Below are 17680 nucleotides of genomic sequence, written 5' to 3'. Positions count from 1 at the left end.
GAGAAGCAAATTAAATCATTTTTTGTTTCTGTTTGGCTTTCATTTTATTTTCCCAAGTATCCATCACTGACCCTAAGGAAAAGTTCACTATTCCTATATCGCAACACTCAGTATCAACACTAAACATTTAAACAAATAATTCTGAATTCTTGTACTATTTCATACATTTTTTTTTCCTCCTAAGGAGCCAATAAACAACCTGAGCGCACACGCGCACACACACACGCACACACACGTTATATAAATCTTTGATTAAAAACTTGATTTTTTTGGCCGGGTGCAGTGGCTCACGCCTGTAATCCCAGCACTTTGGGAGGCCGAGGCGGGCGGATCACGAGGTCAAGAGATCGAGACCATCCTGGTCAACATGGTAAAACCCCGTCTCTACTAAAAATACAAAAAATTAGCTGGGCATGGTGGCGCGTGCCTGTAATTCCAGCTACTCAGGAGGCTGAGGCAGGAGAATTGCCTGAACCCAGGAGGCAGAGGTTGCAGTGAGCCGAGATCGCGCCATTGCACTCGAGCCTGGGTAACAAGAGTGAAACTCCGTCTCAAAAAAAAAAAAAACTTGATTTTTCTTTTTTTTGAGACACAGTATCGTTCTGTTGCCCAGCCTAGTAGAGTGCAGTAGTGTGATCATGGCTAACTGCAGCCTCAAACTCCTGGATTTAAGGGGTCATCCCACCTCAGCCTCCCTAGTAGCTGGGACTACAGGCACGTGTACCACACATGGCTAATGTTTTAATTTTTTGTAGAGACAGGGTCTCACTATGTTGCCCAGGCTGGTCTCAAATTCCTGGCCTCAAGTGATCCTCCTGCCCTGGTCTCCCAAAGTGCTGATATTACAGGTGTAAGCCACAATGCCTGGGCTTCTTTATAATATTTTATGGCAGACCAGGAACCTAATGGGTATTCAAAAGCTGCCAAGTTTAATTCTTATAGATTAAATGAGCCTTGATTCTTCTCCCTCCTGTGGAACTGAGCTGTTATCACTTCACTCACCATGAAAACTAGAATATGTACACTGCTACTGAAAATAATGTGGAATACAGCCAAAGGCATGAGATTTCCTTCTTCAAGTTGAAAGTGTGTTCAGAGAGACCACATGGCCAAGTCAAATACTTGTTTTCCCAAACTTCTCTGCAGCTAGAGATAACCATGTGGCTTAGCTCTGGCCAGTTCTTATTAAGCCTACTAGGTGGCAACGTGGGTAAGGGGATAGGTGTTGATAATGTCTGGGTAAATTTATCATAAAAGAGGAGGCTGGGCATGGTGACTCACACCTGTAATCCCAGCAGTTTGGGAGGCTGAGGCTGGTGGATCATTTGAGTTCAGGAGTTCGAGATCAGCCTGGCCAATATGGTGAAACCCCATCTCTACTAAAAGTACAAAATTTAGCTAGGCGTGGTGGTGCATACCTATCCCAGCTATTTGGGAGGCTGAAGCATGAGAATCGCTTGAACTCAGGAGGTGGAGGCTGCAGTGAGCAGAGATCCTGCCACTGCAATGCAGCTTGAGCAACAGAGTGAGACTTCATCTCAGAAAAAAAAAAAAAAAAGCGTCAGAGGGGAGGACAGAGTTGCCAATACAGTTCCTTCCTCCCTCCTTGAATGCAACCATGTAGCTGTGGCTATATGATGTTATCCTGTAGCTACAAGGTCTCAAACATGAGAGAAAAGACAAAACTACTTTTTTTTTTTTTTTTGAGACGGAGTTTCGCTCTTGTTACCCAGGCTGGAGTGCAATGGCACGATCTCGGCTCACCGCAACCTCTGCCTCCTGGGCTCAGGCAATTCCCCTGCCTCAGCCTCCTGAGTAGCTGGGATTACAGGCACGTGCCACCATGCCCAGCTAATTTTTTGTATTTTTAGTAGAGACGGGGTTTCACCATGTTGACCAGGATGGTCTCGATCTCTTGACCTCGTGATCCACCCGCCTCGGCCTCCCAAAGTGCTGGGATTACAGGCTTGAGCCACCGCGCCCGGCCACAAAACTACTTTTAAAAAACCACCAACTCCAATATTATTGAACTGCTGAACTAAAGCAAAACGCTGCATACCTCCAGATGTCTTTTTTGGAGAAAAATAAACCCCTATTTGTTTAGGCCACTGTGTTAGGTCTTTGTGACGTTTAGCCAAAGCACTACTAACTGACATAGATGCCATATCATTGCAAAGCAATAAGAAAAATCAATGGGAATGCACTCCATTTTGTTTTACATATCAGTTCTTAATTGTGCCCACATATAAAAGAACCACAGACTGTAAATAACTGTATAATCAGAAGACATTTCCTAGACACCTTTTAAAAATCCTTTTTAAAAAAATCCTTGCCAGCAGTAAGTCAGTAAAAAAATTTTTTTTAACATTAATAAGGTTCCGGAATAGTTGTGTCTTTGTATCTACCAGGCAGAGAACCAATCTGAAATTTGAGAGGCCCACTTAAGTACCTCACACATGAGAAGAAATCAGCTTTACAAGTTTAAAACAGCAACAACTTTACACTATGTTTCAAATCTTCCTGAATAGAACTTGGTCCCTTCTGTAAAACACAAGAAGTGTGCCCCTACATCCTTTCTAATCCTAAAATCACAAGCTACCTCCTTAACATACAGGCAGGGTTTCTAAATGTTTAAAAAACAAAAAACTAAAAACTAAAAAGCCAAATTGTGACAATAAATGGCTGTTCTCCAAGTATTTTATACTTTAGAGATATTCACAAAGTCACATTTCACTTTTGAAAGTAGCTAGGCAATTACTTCATTCAACATAGAAAAAGGATTTGATAAGACTGAACAATTTATAATTTAAAAACTCTTGGTCAGGCATGGTGACTCATACTTGTAATCCCAGTACGTACCTTCAGAGGCTGAAGAAAGAGGCTTGTTTAAACCCGTGAGTTTGAGACACACCTGGGTAAACATAGCAAGACCCCGTCTCTACCAAAAAGCCCCCACAAAACTCAATAGCAAACTAGGATTAGAATGGAATGTCATTGATTTGATAATCACTGACCCCCCCCAAAAAACAACAATGAAAACAATTTTAAAAAACCCCAACCTTCTGCAACTATTACAGTAAATGAAATTTTATTCTCATTTACTTATTCTCCAGCGCTAGAATAGGAAAAAACGAAATAAAATAAATGGAGAGAACTTCCAGAATCACTTAAGATCAGAAACAAGACAAGGTGTGCATTACTACTACTATGTAACATAATACATGAAAGTCATGGCCATAGCTTTAAGGAAAGAAAAAGGTATAAGACGTGAGAGAGCCAACCATCATTATTGCATTATTATTATTATTATCATAATACATGAAAGTCATGGCCATAGCTTTAAGGAAAGAAAAAGGTATAAGACGTGAGAGAGCCAACCATCATTATTGCATTATTATTATTATTATTATTGTTTTACAATTTTTCTGTATGCCAAATTATTTCAAAAAATAAAAAGTTTAATAATGCCTGCAATTCCAACACTTTGGGAGGTTGAGGTGGGCAGATCACTGGAGGTCACGAGTTCTAGACCAGCCTGGCCAACATGGTGAAACCCTGTCTCTACTAAAAATATAAAAATTATCAGGGAGTGGTGGTACATGCCTGTAATCCCAGCTACTTGAGAGGCTGAGGCAGGAGAATAGTTTGAAACCGGGAGGCACATGTTGCACTTCAGCCTGGGCGACAGAGTGAGACTCTGTCTCAAAAAAAAAAAAAAAAGAAAGAAAGAAAAAGAAATAAAGAAAATAAAAGAAAAATAAATATACTGCAAAGCCATGCTAAGTGAAAAGGAGAGCTGTGAGATATTGGCACAAGAATAAAAAAACAGACCAATGCAACAGGATAGAAGAACAAAAGACATGAAGATATGGGAACGTAAGATACAATAAAGAAGGCCCCATAAACCAGCGGGGAAAGGATGGGTTGCTGAATAGATAGCAGTGAGGAAACTGGTTTACTATATCAGTCAATGGAGAAAAATAAAAGTAGATCCCTACCTAAGACCACATGCAAAAGTAGGCTTAACCTAGAAGGAACAAAAACCTACAAGGGAAAGGCAAAATGATAAAAGATTAGCGTAAGAAATGTAAGAGAGGCTGGTCATGGTAGCTCATGCCTGTAATCCCAGCACTTTGGGAAGCCGAGGCAGGCGGATCATCTGAGGTCAGGAGTTTGAGATCAGCCTGGCCAACATGGAGAAACCCCATCTCTACTAAAAATACAAAATTAGCCAGGCGTAGGTAGTGGCACATGCATGTAATCCCAGCTACTTAGGAGGCTGAGGCAGAATTGCTTGAACCCGGAAGGTGGAGGTTGCGGTGAGCCAAGATTGTGCCATTGCACTCCAGTCTGGGCAACAAGAGTAAAACTCCAATTCAAAAAAAAAAAAGTAAGAGAATATCCTTCTGATAGAAGTATTTAAGTCAAACTTCAAAAGCATGTTCATTTTATAAAACTTAAGGGTTTCTATTCATGAAGGGTATTATGGAAAGATGAAGAACAGAGAAGACAGCTGCAATGTCTTAAGGCTACAACAGAGTAATGTCTAGAAAATAAAAAAATTGGCTGGGCGTGGTGGCTCACACCTGTAATCCCAGCACTTTGGGAGGTCAAGGCAGGTGGATCACTTGAGGTCAGGAGTTCAAGACCAGTCTGGCCAACATGGTGAAACCCTGTCTCTACTAAAAACACAAAATTAGCCAGGTGTGGTGGCACGCGCCTTTAGTCCCAGCTACTCCAGTCTGGACAACAGAGTGGGACTCCATCTCAAAAAAATAAAAAATAAAATAAAATAATCAAGGAACTGCTAAGGATCAACAAGAAAAAGACTGCAACCAATAGAAAAATGGACAAAGGAAAAACGGCATTTATAGAAAAGAATGCCCTCAAAGCCAAGGAATATATAAAGAGATTCTAAAAATCACAGAGAAATACAAGTTAAAACCACAATGTGGTACCATAATATGCCTGTTAGGTGGTGAAAAATTAGAAAGCTCTGAAATGTTGGCAGAGAAAGGGGAATACAAAAACTCTCATGCACTATTGATGGCAAGCAGCCATCCAGAAGAACAATCTGACATTTCCTGTGACCCAGCAAGTCCATTCCAAGCTATACATCCCAAAGAAACTCTTACATTGTTCCATAAGCGGACTTGCATGAAGATGTTGTAGCTTTTTTTTTTTTTTTTTTTTTTTTTTGGTGGTGGCAGAGAGTTGGAGAAAACCCACATGTGCAGCACCTCTGGTGAGCAGATGGGTAAAATGTGGTAGATGCATACAATGGAGTGCTATTTAGCAGTTAGATGCAATATATTAAGTGCACAGATGAGACATATGCAATATTTACATAAAGTACCAAACATACCGAAATAAACTGTAAGAACACACACACTATACTAAATACACTGAAACAGTAATGTGGGACGGAAGGTAAGAGAAATGACATATGGGAATTAACAGAAATAGATAAAACAAAATAGTGTCACACAGACCAAAGATAATGTGACTCTTCACAGCTGAATTTATGAGAAAGCATCTTAAGAATATGCCGGGCGCGGTGGCTCGAGCCTGTAATCCCAGCACTTTGGGAAGCCGAGGCGGGTGGATCACGAGGTCAAGAGATCAAGACCATCCTGGTCAACATGGTGAAACCCCGTCTCTACTAAAAATACAAAAAATTAGCTGGGCATGGTGGCGCGTGCCTGTAATCCCAGCTACTCAGGAGGCTGAAGCAGGAGAATTGCCTGAACCCAGGAGGCGGAGGTTGCGGTGAGCCGATTCGCGCCATTGCACTCCAGCCTGGGTAACAAGAGCGAAACTCTGTCTCAAAAAAAAAAAAAAAAAAAAAAAAAAAAAGAATATGAATAGGAGGGAGGCCGAGGCGGGTGGATCACGAGGTCGAGAGATCGAGACCATCCTGGTCAACATGGTGAAACCCCGTCTCTACTAAAAATACAAAAAACTAGCTGGGTGTGGTGGCGCGTGCCTGTAATCCCAGCTACTCAGGAGGCTGAGGCAGGAGAACTGCCTGAACCCAGGAGGCGGAGGTTGCAGTGAGCCGAGATCGCGCCATTGCACTCCAGCTTGGGTAACAAGAGCGAAACTCCGTCTCAAAAAAAAAAAGAATATGAATAGGAGCCGGGCGCGGTGGCTCAAGCCTGTAATCCCAGCACTTTGGGAGGCCAAGGCGGGTGGATCACAAGGTCAAGAGATCGAGACCATCCTGGTCAACATGGTGAAACCCCATCTCTACTAAAAATAGAAAAAGAAATTAGCTGGGTATGGTGGCTCGTGCCTGTAATCGCGGCTACTCAGGAAGCTGAGGCAGGAGAATTGCCTGAACCCAGGAAGCAGAGGTTGCGGTGAGCCGAGATCACGCCATTGCACTCCAGCCTGGGTAACAAGAGCGAAACTCCGTCTCAAAAAAAAAAAAAAAAAGAAAATCAGAGTGAATACTTTAATGCTGTATAATAGGTGTATAATGTGACATACATATGTAATTTTCAATTTTCTAGTAGCTACATTAAAAAATGTAAAAAGAAACATTTAATATGTTAAATTTAATAACATTTTAGTTAGCCCAATATATACCCCAATATTTCAATGTATAATATAAAAAAGCTTTATATCCTATTTTTGAAATACTGTCTTTGAACTCGGGTTTATCTTTTATACTTACAGAACACCTTAATTCAGACTAACCACATTTCAAGTGCTTGGTAGCCACGTCTGTGGCTACTGGGCATTGTGCCGGATAACGCAGCTCTAGGCATTCAAAGGACATGATCACATTTGGATGACACGAAGGAAAAAAGATATCCCAAGATGTGAAGGGATGGAGTCTTCGAAGGGCAAGTAGGAGAGTTCTTATGAGAGATGAGGGTCTACTCAGGGTAGGCACCAACAAAGAAGAGGTAGGAAAGCTTGGGGGAGAGGGGAAACACTCCTCTAGCACAACCCCCCACCATTAGCCAAATTTACCTTCAATTTTTCAAAAAGCCTATTAATCTTAGTTTGTTATTTATAATAACAAGCAGTAGCTAAATTTTAAAGACATATATTGGCATATGTAAATACCTAATCCATGTCTGTTAAAAATCGTGGCTGCATTTACATTCTCTCCCTCTTCAATCTCCAAACTCCATTAAAATGAAAGTTAAAAAAAAAAAAAATACAAGGCATAAGGAAAAAAACACAAGACAAAGAAAACAGAAATGATATAACTTTAGAAACTAAAGATACCATTTCAGAAGCAAAAAAAGAAGAAGAAGGAAAATGACTTAACACATGTAAGAAAGATTAATCCTAAACCAGCTATAGAGATACTGGAAAATCCTGATTTGTATTATAGAACCCTCAAAAGGTTCAGGAACGGGTGGTACCAAGTACCTCTACAAGTGTGAGTGAAGTAAGCCTGAAACAAGATGATCTGTCAGTCCATTAAATAACAGACCCCCAGGTCTTCTCTCCCACTGTGGAAAAAAACTGGAGGTTCCTCAGAAAGGGCAAAATGGAAAGTCTCTGGGCTTACGGACAAAGGGCACAACTGAGGGCAGGGACGCTGAAAACAAGGAGAGAAAACGCAAAGCCACAGATCTTTCTTTCTGCTCTCTTCCCTGACTCAGCTCCCTGGAATATGGGCATTCTGTGCTTGCCCAGGCCAAGTGATAAGACAAAATATATTGGTATCAAGAGCTCCACAAAGAATTAACAGTGTGCCCCACTGCTGTATTAAAGATCCATCCAAATGCACAGAACTTCCAGTTAGCCTTAAATAAATGCAGAAAAATAAGCAAGACTCAAAATAGCATTAATATCTCTCCAAATCGGAGTGTCAGATGCTATATAAGAAGAAAAACCAAAATTCTGAGGAAAAAGGGTATTCAGTTCGGAAGCGTATACGCAGCCAACGTATCAGTCAAGTACGGGGACAGAATAAAGATGTTTTCAGATATGAAAGGATTTTAAAATCTGACCTCCCAGCAACTTTCTCAGAAAATCACTGGAAGAACTGCTGTAATGAAACCTGAGAGTGAACCAAGGGGAAGAAAAGAGGATCTGACAGGAAAGGCAAAAGGAATCCCCAGGTAACGGGTGAAGGGAGATCTCAGGATGACAGCTATGCAGCAGGCCTAGATGGAACACAAGGCCAGCCTGACAATGATGAAAGTGACAGAATGCCTGATGAATGTGACCACAGAGGAGATTGAGAAAGTGAAAAGACATAAAAATCTAAGTAAACAAACAAAAAAACCAAAACACAACTTGAGATGTTATTCTCTTTTGATTTAAAAAAAAAAAAATGAGGCATAGGCAAGTGAATTAATTTGTCCAGTTACTTAAATCGCAAGACCAATTTCAAATTCCAGTCTGTAACTAAATTTTAATTTCTCCTTTTATATGTTATTGTTGCTTCCTTTTTTGCTCCATATCTTCTCCATTCTACCTCATAACTGTCTTCAGAATCTTTCTCTAAATCAGTCTTAGGCTCTCATTTTTGTCTTGCACTTTCAAGCCCAGACTACTTCTATCACATCCCTTCAAGAAAATAGCATTAAGATTTTGGCTGGGTGCCATGGCTCACGCCTGTAATCCCAGCACTTTGGTAGGCTGAGGCTGGTGGATAACTTGAGGTCAGGAGTTTGAGACCAGCCTGACCAATATGGTGAAACCCCGTCTCTATTAAAAATACAAAAATTCGCTGGGCAAGGTGGTGGGCGCCTGTAATCCCAGCTACTCAGGAGGCTGAGTCAGGAGAATTGCTGAAACCTGGGAGGTGGAAGTTGAGGTGAGCCAAGATCATGCCACTGCACTCTAGCCTGGACAACAGAGCAAGACTCCATCACAAAAAAATTAAAAAATAAATAATAAATAAAAAAGACTAGGGTTATGTACAATTCCAGAAACAAAACCTGTTAATTTAACTTCTCGGATTTCATATTAAATTCTGCCAAAAAAAATGCTGTGAGAACCGTCCATACACAAATCCCGCAATACTTAGGTCCAACCAAAAGCAACTGCCTATTAACAAGAAATACAGAAAAAACATCTGCTTTGTTTGAGCTTCAACACCGAACACCAGAGTCCCACATAACCCACAGAAACAACGTCTTATCTAGTCTACATAAAAGTACACAAGACTCATCATAGCCAAGCAGCTTGAGTGGCTAGAGTGAAGTGCTAGTGAACTCTAGGGTGAAGACAAAGTTGGATGCTTCCCCTCCTCCAAAAAAAGGCCTTTTCTTTCAACACCAACTCTGCCCTTCCTATTGCTCTGTAAAAGCAGGTGCAGGCTGGGTGCGGTGGCTCAAGCCTGTAATCCCAGCACTTTGGGAGGCTGAGGAGGGTGGATCATGAGGTCAAGAGATCGAGACCATCCTGGTCAACATGGTGAAACACCGCCTCTACTAAAAATACAAAATAGCTGGGCATGGTGGCTCATGCCTGTAATCCCAGCTACTCAGGAGGCTGAGGCAGAAGAATTGCCTGAACCTAGGAGGCAGAGGTTGCGGTGAGCTGAGATCGTGCCATCGCACTCCAGCCTGGGTAACAAGAGCGAAACTCTGTCTCAAAAAAAAAAAAAAAAAAAGCAGGTGCAGATGGGTCAGTACAAATTCCTTATTACTTCTGCAGACCAACTCCAAGCTTAAATTACTTCTGCAGACCAACACTACATATTTTAAATGAAATGACTCTATAAAGTACTCTATCGTTGCCTGGTATACAGTAAGTGATCATCAAATGGCAACTATTGTTATTTTCCACAACTACAGTTTTTAATAAACATGCAGTTTTGTTTTTTTAACTCATGGATCCTGAAAACTCAATTAAATCGTTTGGAAACCTCTCCTCGATGTAGTCACAGCACAATCTAAAAGGAGTATAGTTTAGTTAGCAAGCCTTCACTGAACACTAAGGCAGTGATTCTTCTTTTTTTCTTAATAAATAAACATCAGAAATTCCTGCTACAGTGATTTGTAAGTGTGGTCCCCGGACCTGGAGCATCAACATCGCCTGGCAACTTGTTAGAAATCCAAATTCTTTTTTTTTTTTTGAGACAGTTTCACTCTGTTGCCAGGCTGGAGTGCAGTGGCATGATCTTGGCTGACTATAACCTCCGCCTCCTGGGTTAAAGTGATTCTCTTGCCTCAGCCTCCTAAGTAGCTGGGACTACAGGTGGGCACCACCATGCCCAGCTTATTTCTGTATTTTTAGCAAAGACGGGGTTTCACCATGTTGGCTAAGATGGTCTCAGTCTCTTGACCTTGTGATCTGCCCACCTCGGCTTCCCAAAGTGCTGGAGTTATAGGCATGAACCACTGCACACAGCCTAGAAATTCAAACGCTACAGTTAAAATCAAGGTCTGGGGGTAAGGCCCTGCAACCAGGGTTCTAAAACCCCTCTGGTGATTCTAATGTTTGCTTAAGTTTGAGAGTTACAGGACTAGTTTCACAAAGGTCAGACTGGAATTCCTAAAGTGTGAGAATGCTATGCTTCCCAGGTATATGGCCTCTACAGCACCTAGCACAGTGTCATAACGTGGTAGGCACTCCTACTTGCGGAACAGGTTAATTCAGTCTCACATAACCGAGAGCTGGCTAGGCAACAGCATCATCAGTTTATTTTACAGAGGTCAGAAATTTGGGGGACTATTTGCATTAACTAATACTAAGTACACGATGCACACGTATCAGTAGCTGTTAAGTAACTGGGAAAGCCCTGGGCCTCTGGTACTTTGGCAAATAACCCAGGGCCAACAAAGTGTTATATCCGGCCAGGCCCAGTGGCTCACATCTGTAATCTAAGCACTTTGGGAGGCCGAGGCGAACAGAACAAGGTCAGGAGCTCAAGACCAGCCTGGCCAACGAGGTGAAACCCCATCTCTACTACAAATTAAAAAAAATTAGCCAGGTGTGGTGGCACATGCCTGTAGTCCCAGCTACTCAGGAGGCTGAGGCAGGAGAATCACCTGAATCCAGGAAACGGAGGTTGCAGTGAGCCAAGACCATGCCATTGTACTCTAGCTTGGGTGACAAAGCGAGACTCTGTCTCAAAAAAAAAAAAAAAAGTGTTGTATTCTTTGAAATTTAGGTGAAAACTATGTTTCTAATTTTGCCAGTATAGAAAAAGGATGTGTCCATGACTCCATGTAACTATAGAACATAAATTGAAATGCAAACTGGTTGCCTTTAAAAAGCATATTTTGGCCAGGCACAGTGGCTCAAGCCTGTAATCCCAGCACTTTGGAAGGTGGAGGCAGGCAGATCATCTTAAATCAGGAGTCTGCGAATAGCCTGGTCAACATGGCGAAACTCCATCTCTACTAAAAACACAAAAAAATTAGCCAGGCGTGGTGACTGGTGCCTATAATCTCAGGTACTCAGAAGGCACAAGAATTGCTTGATCCCAGGAGACAGAGGTTGGCAGTGAGGTGGGACTTTGCCACTGCACTCCAACCTGGGTGACAGAGTGAGACTATGTCTCAATTAAAAAAAAAAAAAAAAAAAAAAAAGGCATATTTTACATATCAGCCAACAACAGTGGATGAATTCTAATTTGAACAGAGTTTAAAAATTAGAAATGTGAGATAATTTAGACACTGGATATTTGATATTAAGAAAATATGATAAAGGTATTCATTTTATTTTTCTTTAAAAAGGCTTCATCTCTTCTAAAAGGTTTAGAGAGGAAATGATACTGCATTTACTTCTTCATTTATAAATGAAATACGACTGGTCACTGAGCTGCGCTGTTGAGTGCATGGGGGCTAACTATACACATCAGGGTTTCTCAAATCCAGGACTACTGATATTTTAGGCCAGGTAATTCTTTGTTGTGGAAGACTGTCCGGTCTATTGTAAAATGTTAAGCAGCATTCCTGGTCAGCCAAACCTCTCTCTAGTTGTGTTAACCAAAAATGTCTTTAGACATTGTCAAATGTCCACTAGAGGGTAAAATCACCCTGGGTCTAAGAGATTAATAAATAACATTCTATTTATTTAAATTTTGCTATAATAAAACATTTTTAAAAAATTGTTTTGACTGAGTGTGGTGGCTGACACCTGTAATTCCAGTGCTTTGGGAGGCTGGGATAGGAGGACTGCTTGAGCCCAGGAGTTAGAGACCACCCTGGGTAATATAGGGAGATCTTGTCACTACAAAAAAAATTTAAAAACTAGCCATCCGCCGGGCGCGGTGGCTCAAGCCTGTAATCCCAGCACTTTGGGAGGCCGAGGCGGGTGGATCACGAGGTCGAGAGATCGAGACCGTCCTGGTCAACATGGTGAAACCCTGTCTCTACTAAAAACACAAAAAAGTAGCTGGGCATGGTGGCGCTTGCCTGTAATCCCAGCTAGTCAGGAGGCTGAGGCAGGAGAATTGCTTGAACCCAGGAGGCGGAGGAGGTTGCGGTGAGCCGAGATCGTGCCATTGCACTCCAGCCTGGATAACAAGAGTGAAACTCCGTCTCAAAAAAAAAAAAAAAAATTAGCCATGCATGCGAGAGGCTGAGTCGGGAGGACTGCTTAAGCCCAGGAGGTCAAGGCTACAGTAAGCTGTGACTGCACCACTGTACTCCAGCGTGGGTGACAGAGCAAGATACTGTCTCAAAAGAAAATAAAAATAAATCCACAGCAAGTTTGTTCAACCCATGGCCCAAGGGCTGCATGCAGCGCAGTACGGCTTTGAAAGTGACCCAACACAAATTCATAAACTTTCTCAAAACATTATGAGATTTTTTGGGTAATTTTTTTTTAAGCTCATCAATTACCATTAGTGTTAGTGTATATTATCTGTGGCCCAAAGCAATTCTTCTTCTTCCAATGTGGCCTGGAAAAGCCAAAAGATTGGACACCCCTGATCCACAAGCTTCAAAAGTTTTAGAAATACTCTGTGTATAGGTACAACTACGACTCCTTGTGGAGCCTAAGCTAGGAGCTTAGGCTGGAGCCTGGCAGAGGCTTTGCTACTAAACAGTGGTCTCCTGTCACTACTAGCAGCCTCTGTCACCTCTCTGAGTCTCATCATCCTCACTGGATCAGACTGATTGGTTCTTTTGAGCTATAACATGATGTGGCGACAGTGAACTTTTATGTACCCATTCACTAAGGGTGGACATCAACATTTGGAAATCAATCAAAAACAGTGTACAAAGATGAAGATAATATTTTTGTTGCAAATTATTTGCCCCCTCTTTTTTTTTTTTTTTTTGAGACAGGCTCTGTAACCCAGGCTGGAGAGCAGTGGCATGATCTCGGCTCCCTGCAATCTCCGCCTCTTGGGTTGAAGCAATTCTCCCGCCTCAGCCTCCCAAGTAGCTGGGATGACAGGTATGCACCACCACACCCAGCTAATTTTTGTTTTTGTTTTTTTTTAGAGATGGGGTTTCACCATGTTGGCCAGGATGGTCTTGAACTCCTGGCCTCAAGGCATCTACCTGCCTCAGCCTCTCAAAGTGGTGTGATTACAGGCAGAGCCACCACACCCTGCCTGCCTTTTCTTAGTCTTGATCTAGTAACATTCTTATCACAGTCATACACAATTAAGTAAGATTCCTAGGATAACCACAATAAAAGTATTTTTACAAAATAGAAAAACAAAACTGTTCTAGTCATAATAGTCAAAAATGTCCACCACTGGTGAGTGGATTAAAAAAAAATTGTGGTACATCCAAACAATGAAATACTACACAGCAATAAAAAGGAATGAACTGATACACACTCAAAAAATAAATCTCAAAAGCACTATGCAAAGTGAAAGACACAAAAAATTATTTACTCTGTGACTCCATTTACACAGCATTCTAGAAAAGGCAAAACTATAGGGCCAGAAGGTAGATCAGTGGTTACCCAGGGGCTGAGAAAGAGAGAGAGCACTGACTATAATGGGCCATTAAGTGACCTCTCTGGCAATGGGGTGTTCTACATCTTGTGAAGGTGGTTACATAACTATATGCTTGTCAAAACTTACCAAACTGTATACTTAAAATGGATGAACATTCTATGTCAATAAAACTAACTTTAAAGAAAAAAGCTTCTCAATAGAATGAGAGCTCCCATTCATTCTTGAATGTTCACCTCTCAATTGGCAGGAAGCCTAATACTTAGCAGTATAGTAATGTAGGTAATATGATATATACCTGAGTTGTAACACTGACACAAAGGCACTGTGAAAGATACATAGCTCCTTCCAGAACATGCCAATACAAGAGTTAAAAATGTAACAGGGCATGTTAAATTAATGCAACAATGTGTGATAAACCTGATTTAAACACAGCCAACAATTCAGTTTTAAATATACTAGATGGCTGATGGCTCACACCTGTAATGAGAGCACTTTGGGAGGCTGAGGTGGGCAAATCACCTGAGGTCGGAAGTTCAAGATCAGCCTGACCAACATAGAGAAACCCCGTCTCTACTAAAAAGACAAAATTAGCTGGGCATGGTGGTGCATGCCTGTAATCTCAGCTACTCAGGAGGCTAAGGCAGGAGAATCACTTGAACCAGGGAGGTGGAGGTTGCAGTGAGCTGAGATCGTGCCACTGCTCTCCAGCCCAGGTGACAGAGCCCAGACTCTGTCTCAAAAAAAAAAAAGAAAGAAAGAAAAGAAAGAAAGGAAAGAAAGAAAGAAAAGAAAAGAGAGAGAGAGAAAGAAAGAAAGAAAGAAAGACAGACCCATTTGAAATCCTTCATTACCACAAATCTGCTATGACTGTTTTTGGCTTCAGTTTAGAAAGCATGGAACTCCTACTCTGGTTCAATGCAAGGTTTTGCTTCTGAGTGAAGATCAATGATCAAAACTAACCAATCAGGCACAGTGGCTCACGCCTGTAATTCCAGCACTTTGGGAGGCCGAGGCAGGTGGATCACATGAGGCCAGGAGTTCCAGACCAGCCTGGCCAACATGGTAAAACACCATCTCTATTAAAAATACAAAAATTAGCTGGGCATGGTGGTGCAAGCCTGTAATCCCAGCTACTCAGGAGGCTGAGGCTTGATAATCACTTCAGCCTGAGAGGTGGAGGTTGCAGTGAGCCAAGATCACACGACGGCCCTCCAGCCTGGGAGACAGAAACTCAGTCTATCTCACCAAAAAAAAAAAAGTTTCTTTAAACAGACTATGAGAAAATTAGTTCCCTGATTCACCTAGTCTAAGAGTCTCTATTACTCTTTACATAATTTTCTAATCTATCTCAGGTGGAGAAACATACACCACTGCTCTACCTATTCAGGGTTAAACAGCGTTAAATATTATACACTAATATGCTACAGGGATGCTTTATACTTAAGGTTTACGTTTACAGATTAAATTATCAGACAGTTATCCAGCAAACAAGTGGCATTTTTAAGATCAAAATGAAAGCACTGACACCACTAGGCCACATCTCAGGACATTATTGAAAGCATAAAAATACTCAAAGCAAGGAAGCATTCCCTAAGAGAAGATATTTCGTGCCAGCAATTACCTCTTAACACTTTTAATGAAAGGCCAGTGAAATTTCTTTACAAGCTATTTTGCTAGATGTTTTACAGAAGACAGCCAACCAGTAGATTGAAACACTTTTGAACCCAGTGGGCTAAAGAAGAGTTCAGAACGAACAGAGTCAAAATATTTTTTCAATGGAATTTCTACTACAAGTTGTCATTCTATAGCAATGCTGTTCCTGGCATTCTGTAGTTTCACATGAACAAAATAAAAGGTTCCTTTTATAAAACCATAGCCTGTGAGCGCTGAAAGAGACCTAAGAGCTCATCTAAGCCAACCTCTTTTTAGGATGGAGGACAGCGAAGCCCCCAGCGGGTGTCCCTCTGCTACGCAGTGAGTGGCAGAGCAGAGCTTCACTATACATCTGCTTTTCTGCTTTTCAAAATGTTTAACCAACTCCTTCAAAACAGATTTGTATGGACAGGAATCTGTGCCTTAATAAAGGCTGCGCTCTAGTGGTTTGGAATTCCGCAAAGATCCCTCAGTGGACACTTAGTGGCTGTGATTAAATTTAGTTCCAGACCATCTTAAAGAACGAGACAGTCCACTTGACCCAATCGATTAATCAGCACCAGTAATATATGTTATTAATGTGACAGTCTCCATTGCCTGACCAAGTTAAAAGCAGAGTTTGGTTAAAATAAGCACTGACCACTGCAGTGATCTGACACACACACACACACACACACACACACACTCTTGCACAATCCATTGTGCGGCAACCTGACCTTTCAAAGAACCGATCCGTAACGCTGCAACTTTTTTGGGCTTTATTAATCGACGAGACTGCCCGTATAATCGATAGACTTCGCAGACCCGCCCACGAGCGGGGGGATAGGGCGGACTTCTGGAGGAAATGGTCCGACCCGGCTGCCTCTCGGGTAACTACGGCCTGCCCTCTATTTCCAGAGCGTTCGGGCTGGGAGGGGGGAACGCCAGACTGCAAGGCACGGCCCGAGGAGCACGAAGGCCACCCTGAAGGTCCACCTACGAGAACGCCCAGGTTACTTACGTTTTCAGTGTCTCGTTCATTCACTGTTGGCAATGGGGTCCTAGTGGACATTTTACTGCACTTTAATTCTGCACAATGCGAGGGTGAAAACAAAACAGCACAGCCCCAGAAGGCCGGCGACCAGCGTCCTCGAGTCCACGGCAGTTCTGGAGCGGCGCCGTGGGGAGGGCGGCTCCCTTCCCCCTACGGCTGTCTAGATCCCGGGCCTGGCCCGGGCCGTACCCCGGCGGGTACCGGGGCTCATTCTCTCCCTGCCCCGGCGGCCGCGGCGAGGAGCCCAGGAGGGCGGCAGTGGCGGGGCTGAGGCTGCGGGCGGCGTGCTGCGCTTCCGCCCGCCGGCGTCCCTTCGTCTCTGGGCGCCCCGCGAGCCCCGGCCCCCTTGCCTGCTTCTCCACTCCCGCCCGTCGCGCCGCGAATTTCAGCTCGCGGGCCTCCACACAACGCCGCCGGCGGCCCCTGAAAAACAGGAGGCGGAGGAGGATGTGAAGGAAGTGGAGCGCAAGACAGGCCGCCGCGGGCTGCAGGGGCCGACCATGGAGCGGCCTGCGGAAAAGGCGCCTGCGCCCAGCTGCTTCTCCCTCTCCAGCGAGCTTGCCGCCTCAGCCTCCGCCCTAGTGGCTGCCGCTACCTCTGCCGCCGCCGCCGCCGCCGCACCCCGGCACCTCGGAGCCTCACGGACTCAAGATGGCCGCCCCTCGGCTTCCTCTGCTGCGTCCGGCTGCCGGAAGTGACGACACGCCGCCTCCCGGAGTCCGGCCAATCAGCGTGGCCTGGGAAAGCCGGCCCGGTTGCTGTTGCTAGGGGCGACTTGGTCCAGACCCCGCCGCTGGGGCGGTGCAGAGGGTTGGGAAGTGCCGGCCGGGTCTCAGCTGACTCCCGCGGGCTGCGGGTTCCTACTGTCAGGAACGCGCGGGCAACCCCGAAAGAGCCGGGAAACGGCCCTGGGCAGCAGCCAGAGCCCTCCCGCTGAGATGGCATTTACAGACTACAGGCCTGGCTTGGCTGGATTACAGATCGAGAGCCTACTATGCGCAAACGTTGCGGTTGCATCCCTGGGACTGCGCAGCACCGAATGGAGGCACAGAAGCAATTAATGACCGGGCCTGGGCTGCGGGAAGGAGCCGGGCTCTTGCATCCTTAACTATGACCCGGGCGTCGAGCTCTCGCCAGCAGACCTTCCTGTC

At 43.6% G+C, this 17680-nt stretch overlaps 1 protein-coding gene across 10 annotated transcripts in view; it reads right to left on the bottom strand.

Moving 5' to 3' along the window:
- The window catches only part of MARK3 (microtubule affinity regulating kinase 3), a 113879-nt gene extending 96704 nt beyond the window's left edge, over positions 1-17175 (bottom strand). For 9 of the 10 annotated variants that reach the window (XM_074394356.1, XM_003933365.4, XM_010343952.3 and 6 more), the window contains exon 1: positions 16497-17175. In XM_074394356.1, coding sequence (XP_074250457.1) covers positions 16497-16547 — 51 coding nt within the window. In that variant the 5' untranslated portion in view covers positions 16548-17175. The remainder of the gene's footprint in view (positions 1-16496) is intronic. The other variant, XM_010343953.3, reaches the window with a different exon arrangement.
- Between the last annotated feature and the right edge of the window lie 505 nt (positions 17176-17680).

The sequence above is a fragment of the Saimiri boliviensis genome, chromosome 2, assembly GCF_048565385.1.
Source record: "Saimiri boliviensis isolate mSaiBol1 chromosome 2, mSaiBol1.pri, whole genome shotgun sequence".
Lineage (NCBI taxonomy): Eukaryota > Metazoa > Chordata > Mammalia > Primates > Cebidae > Saimiri > Saimiri boliviensis.
Note: the sequence above shows the minus strand (reverse complement) of the source record. Positions and strands in the feature narration are given on the sequence as shown.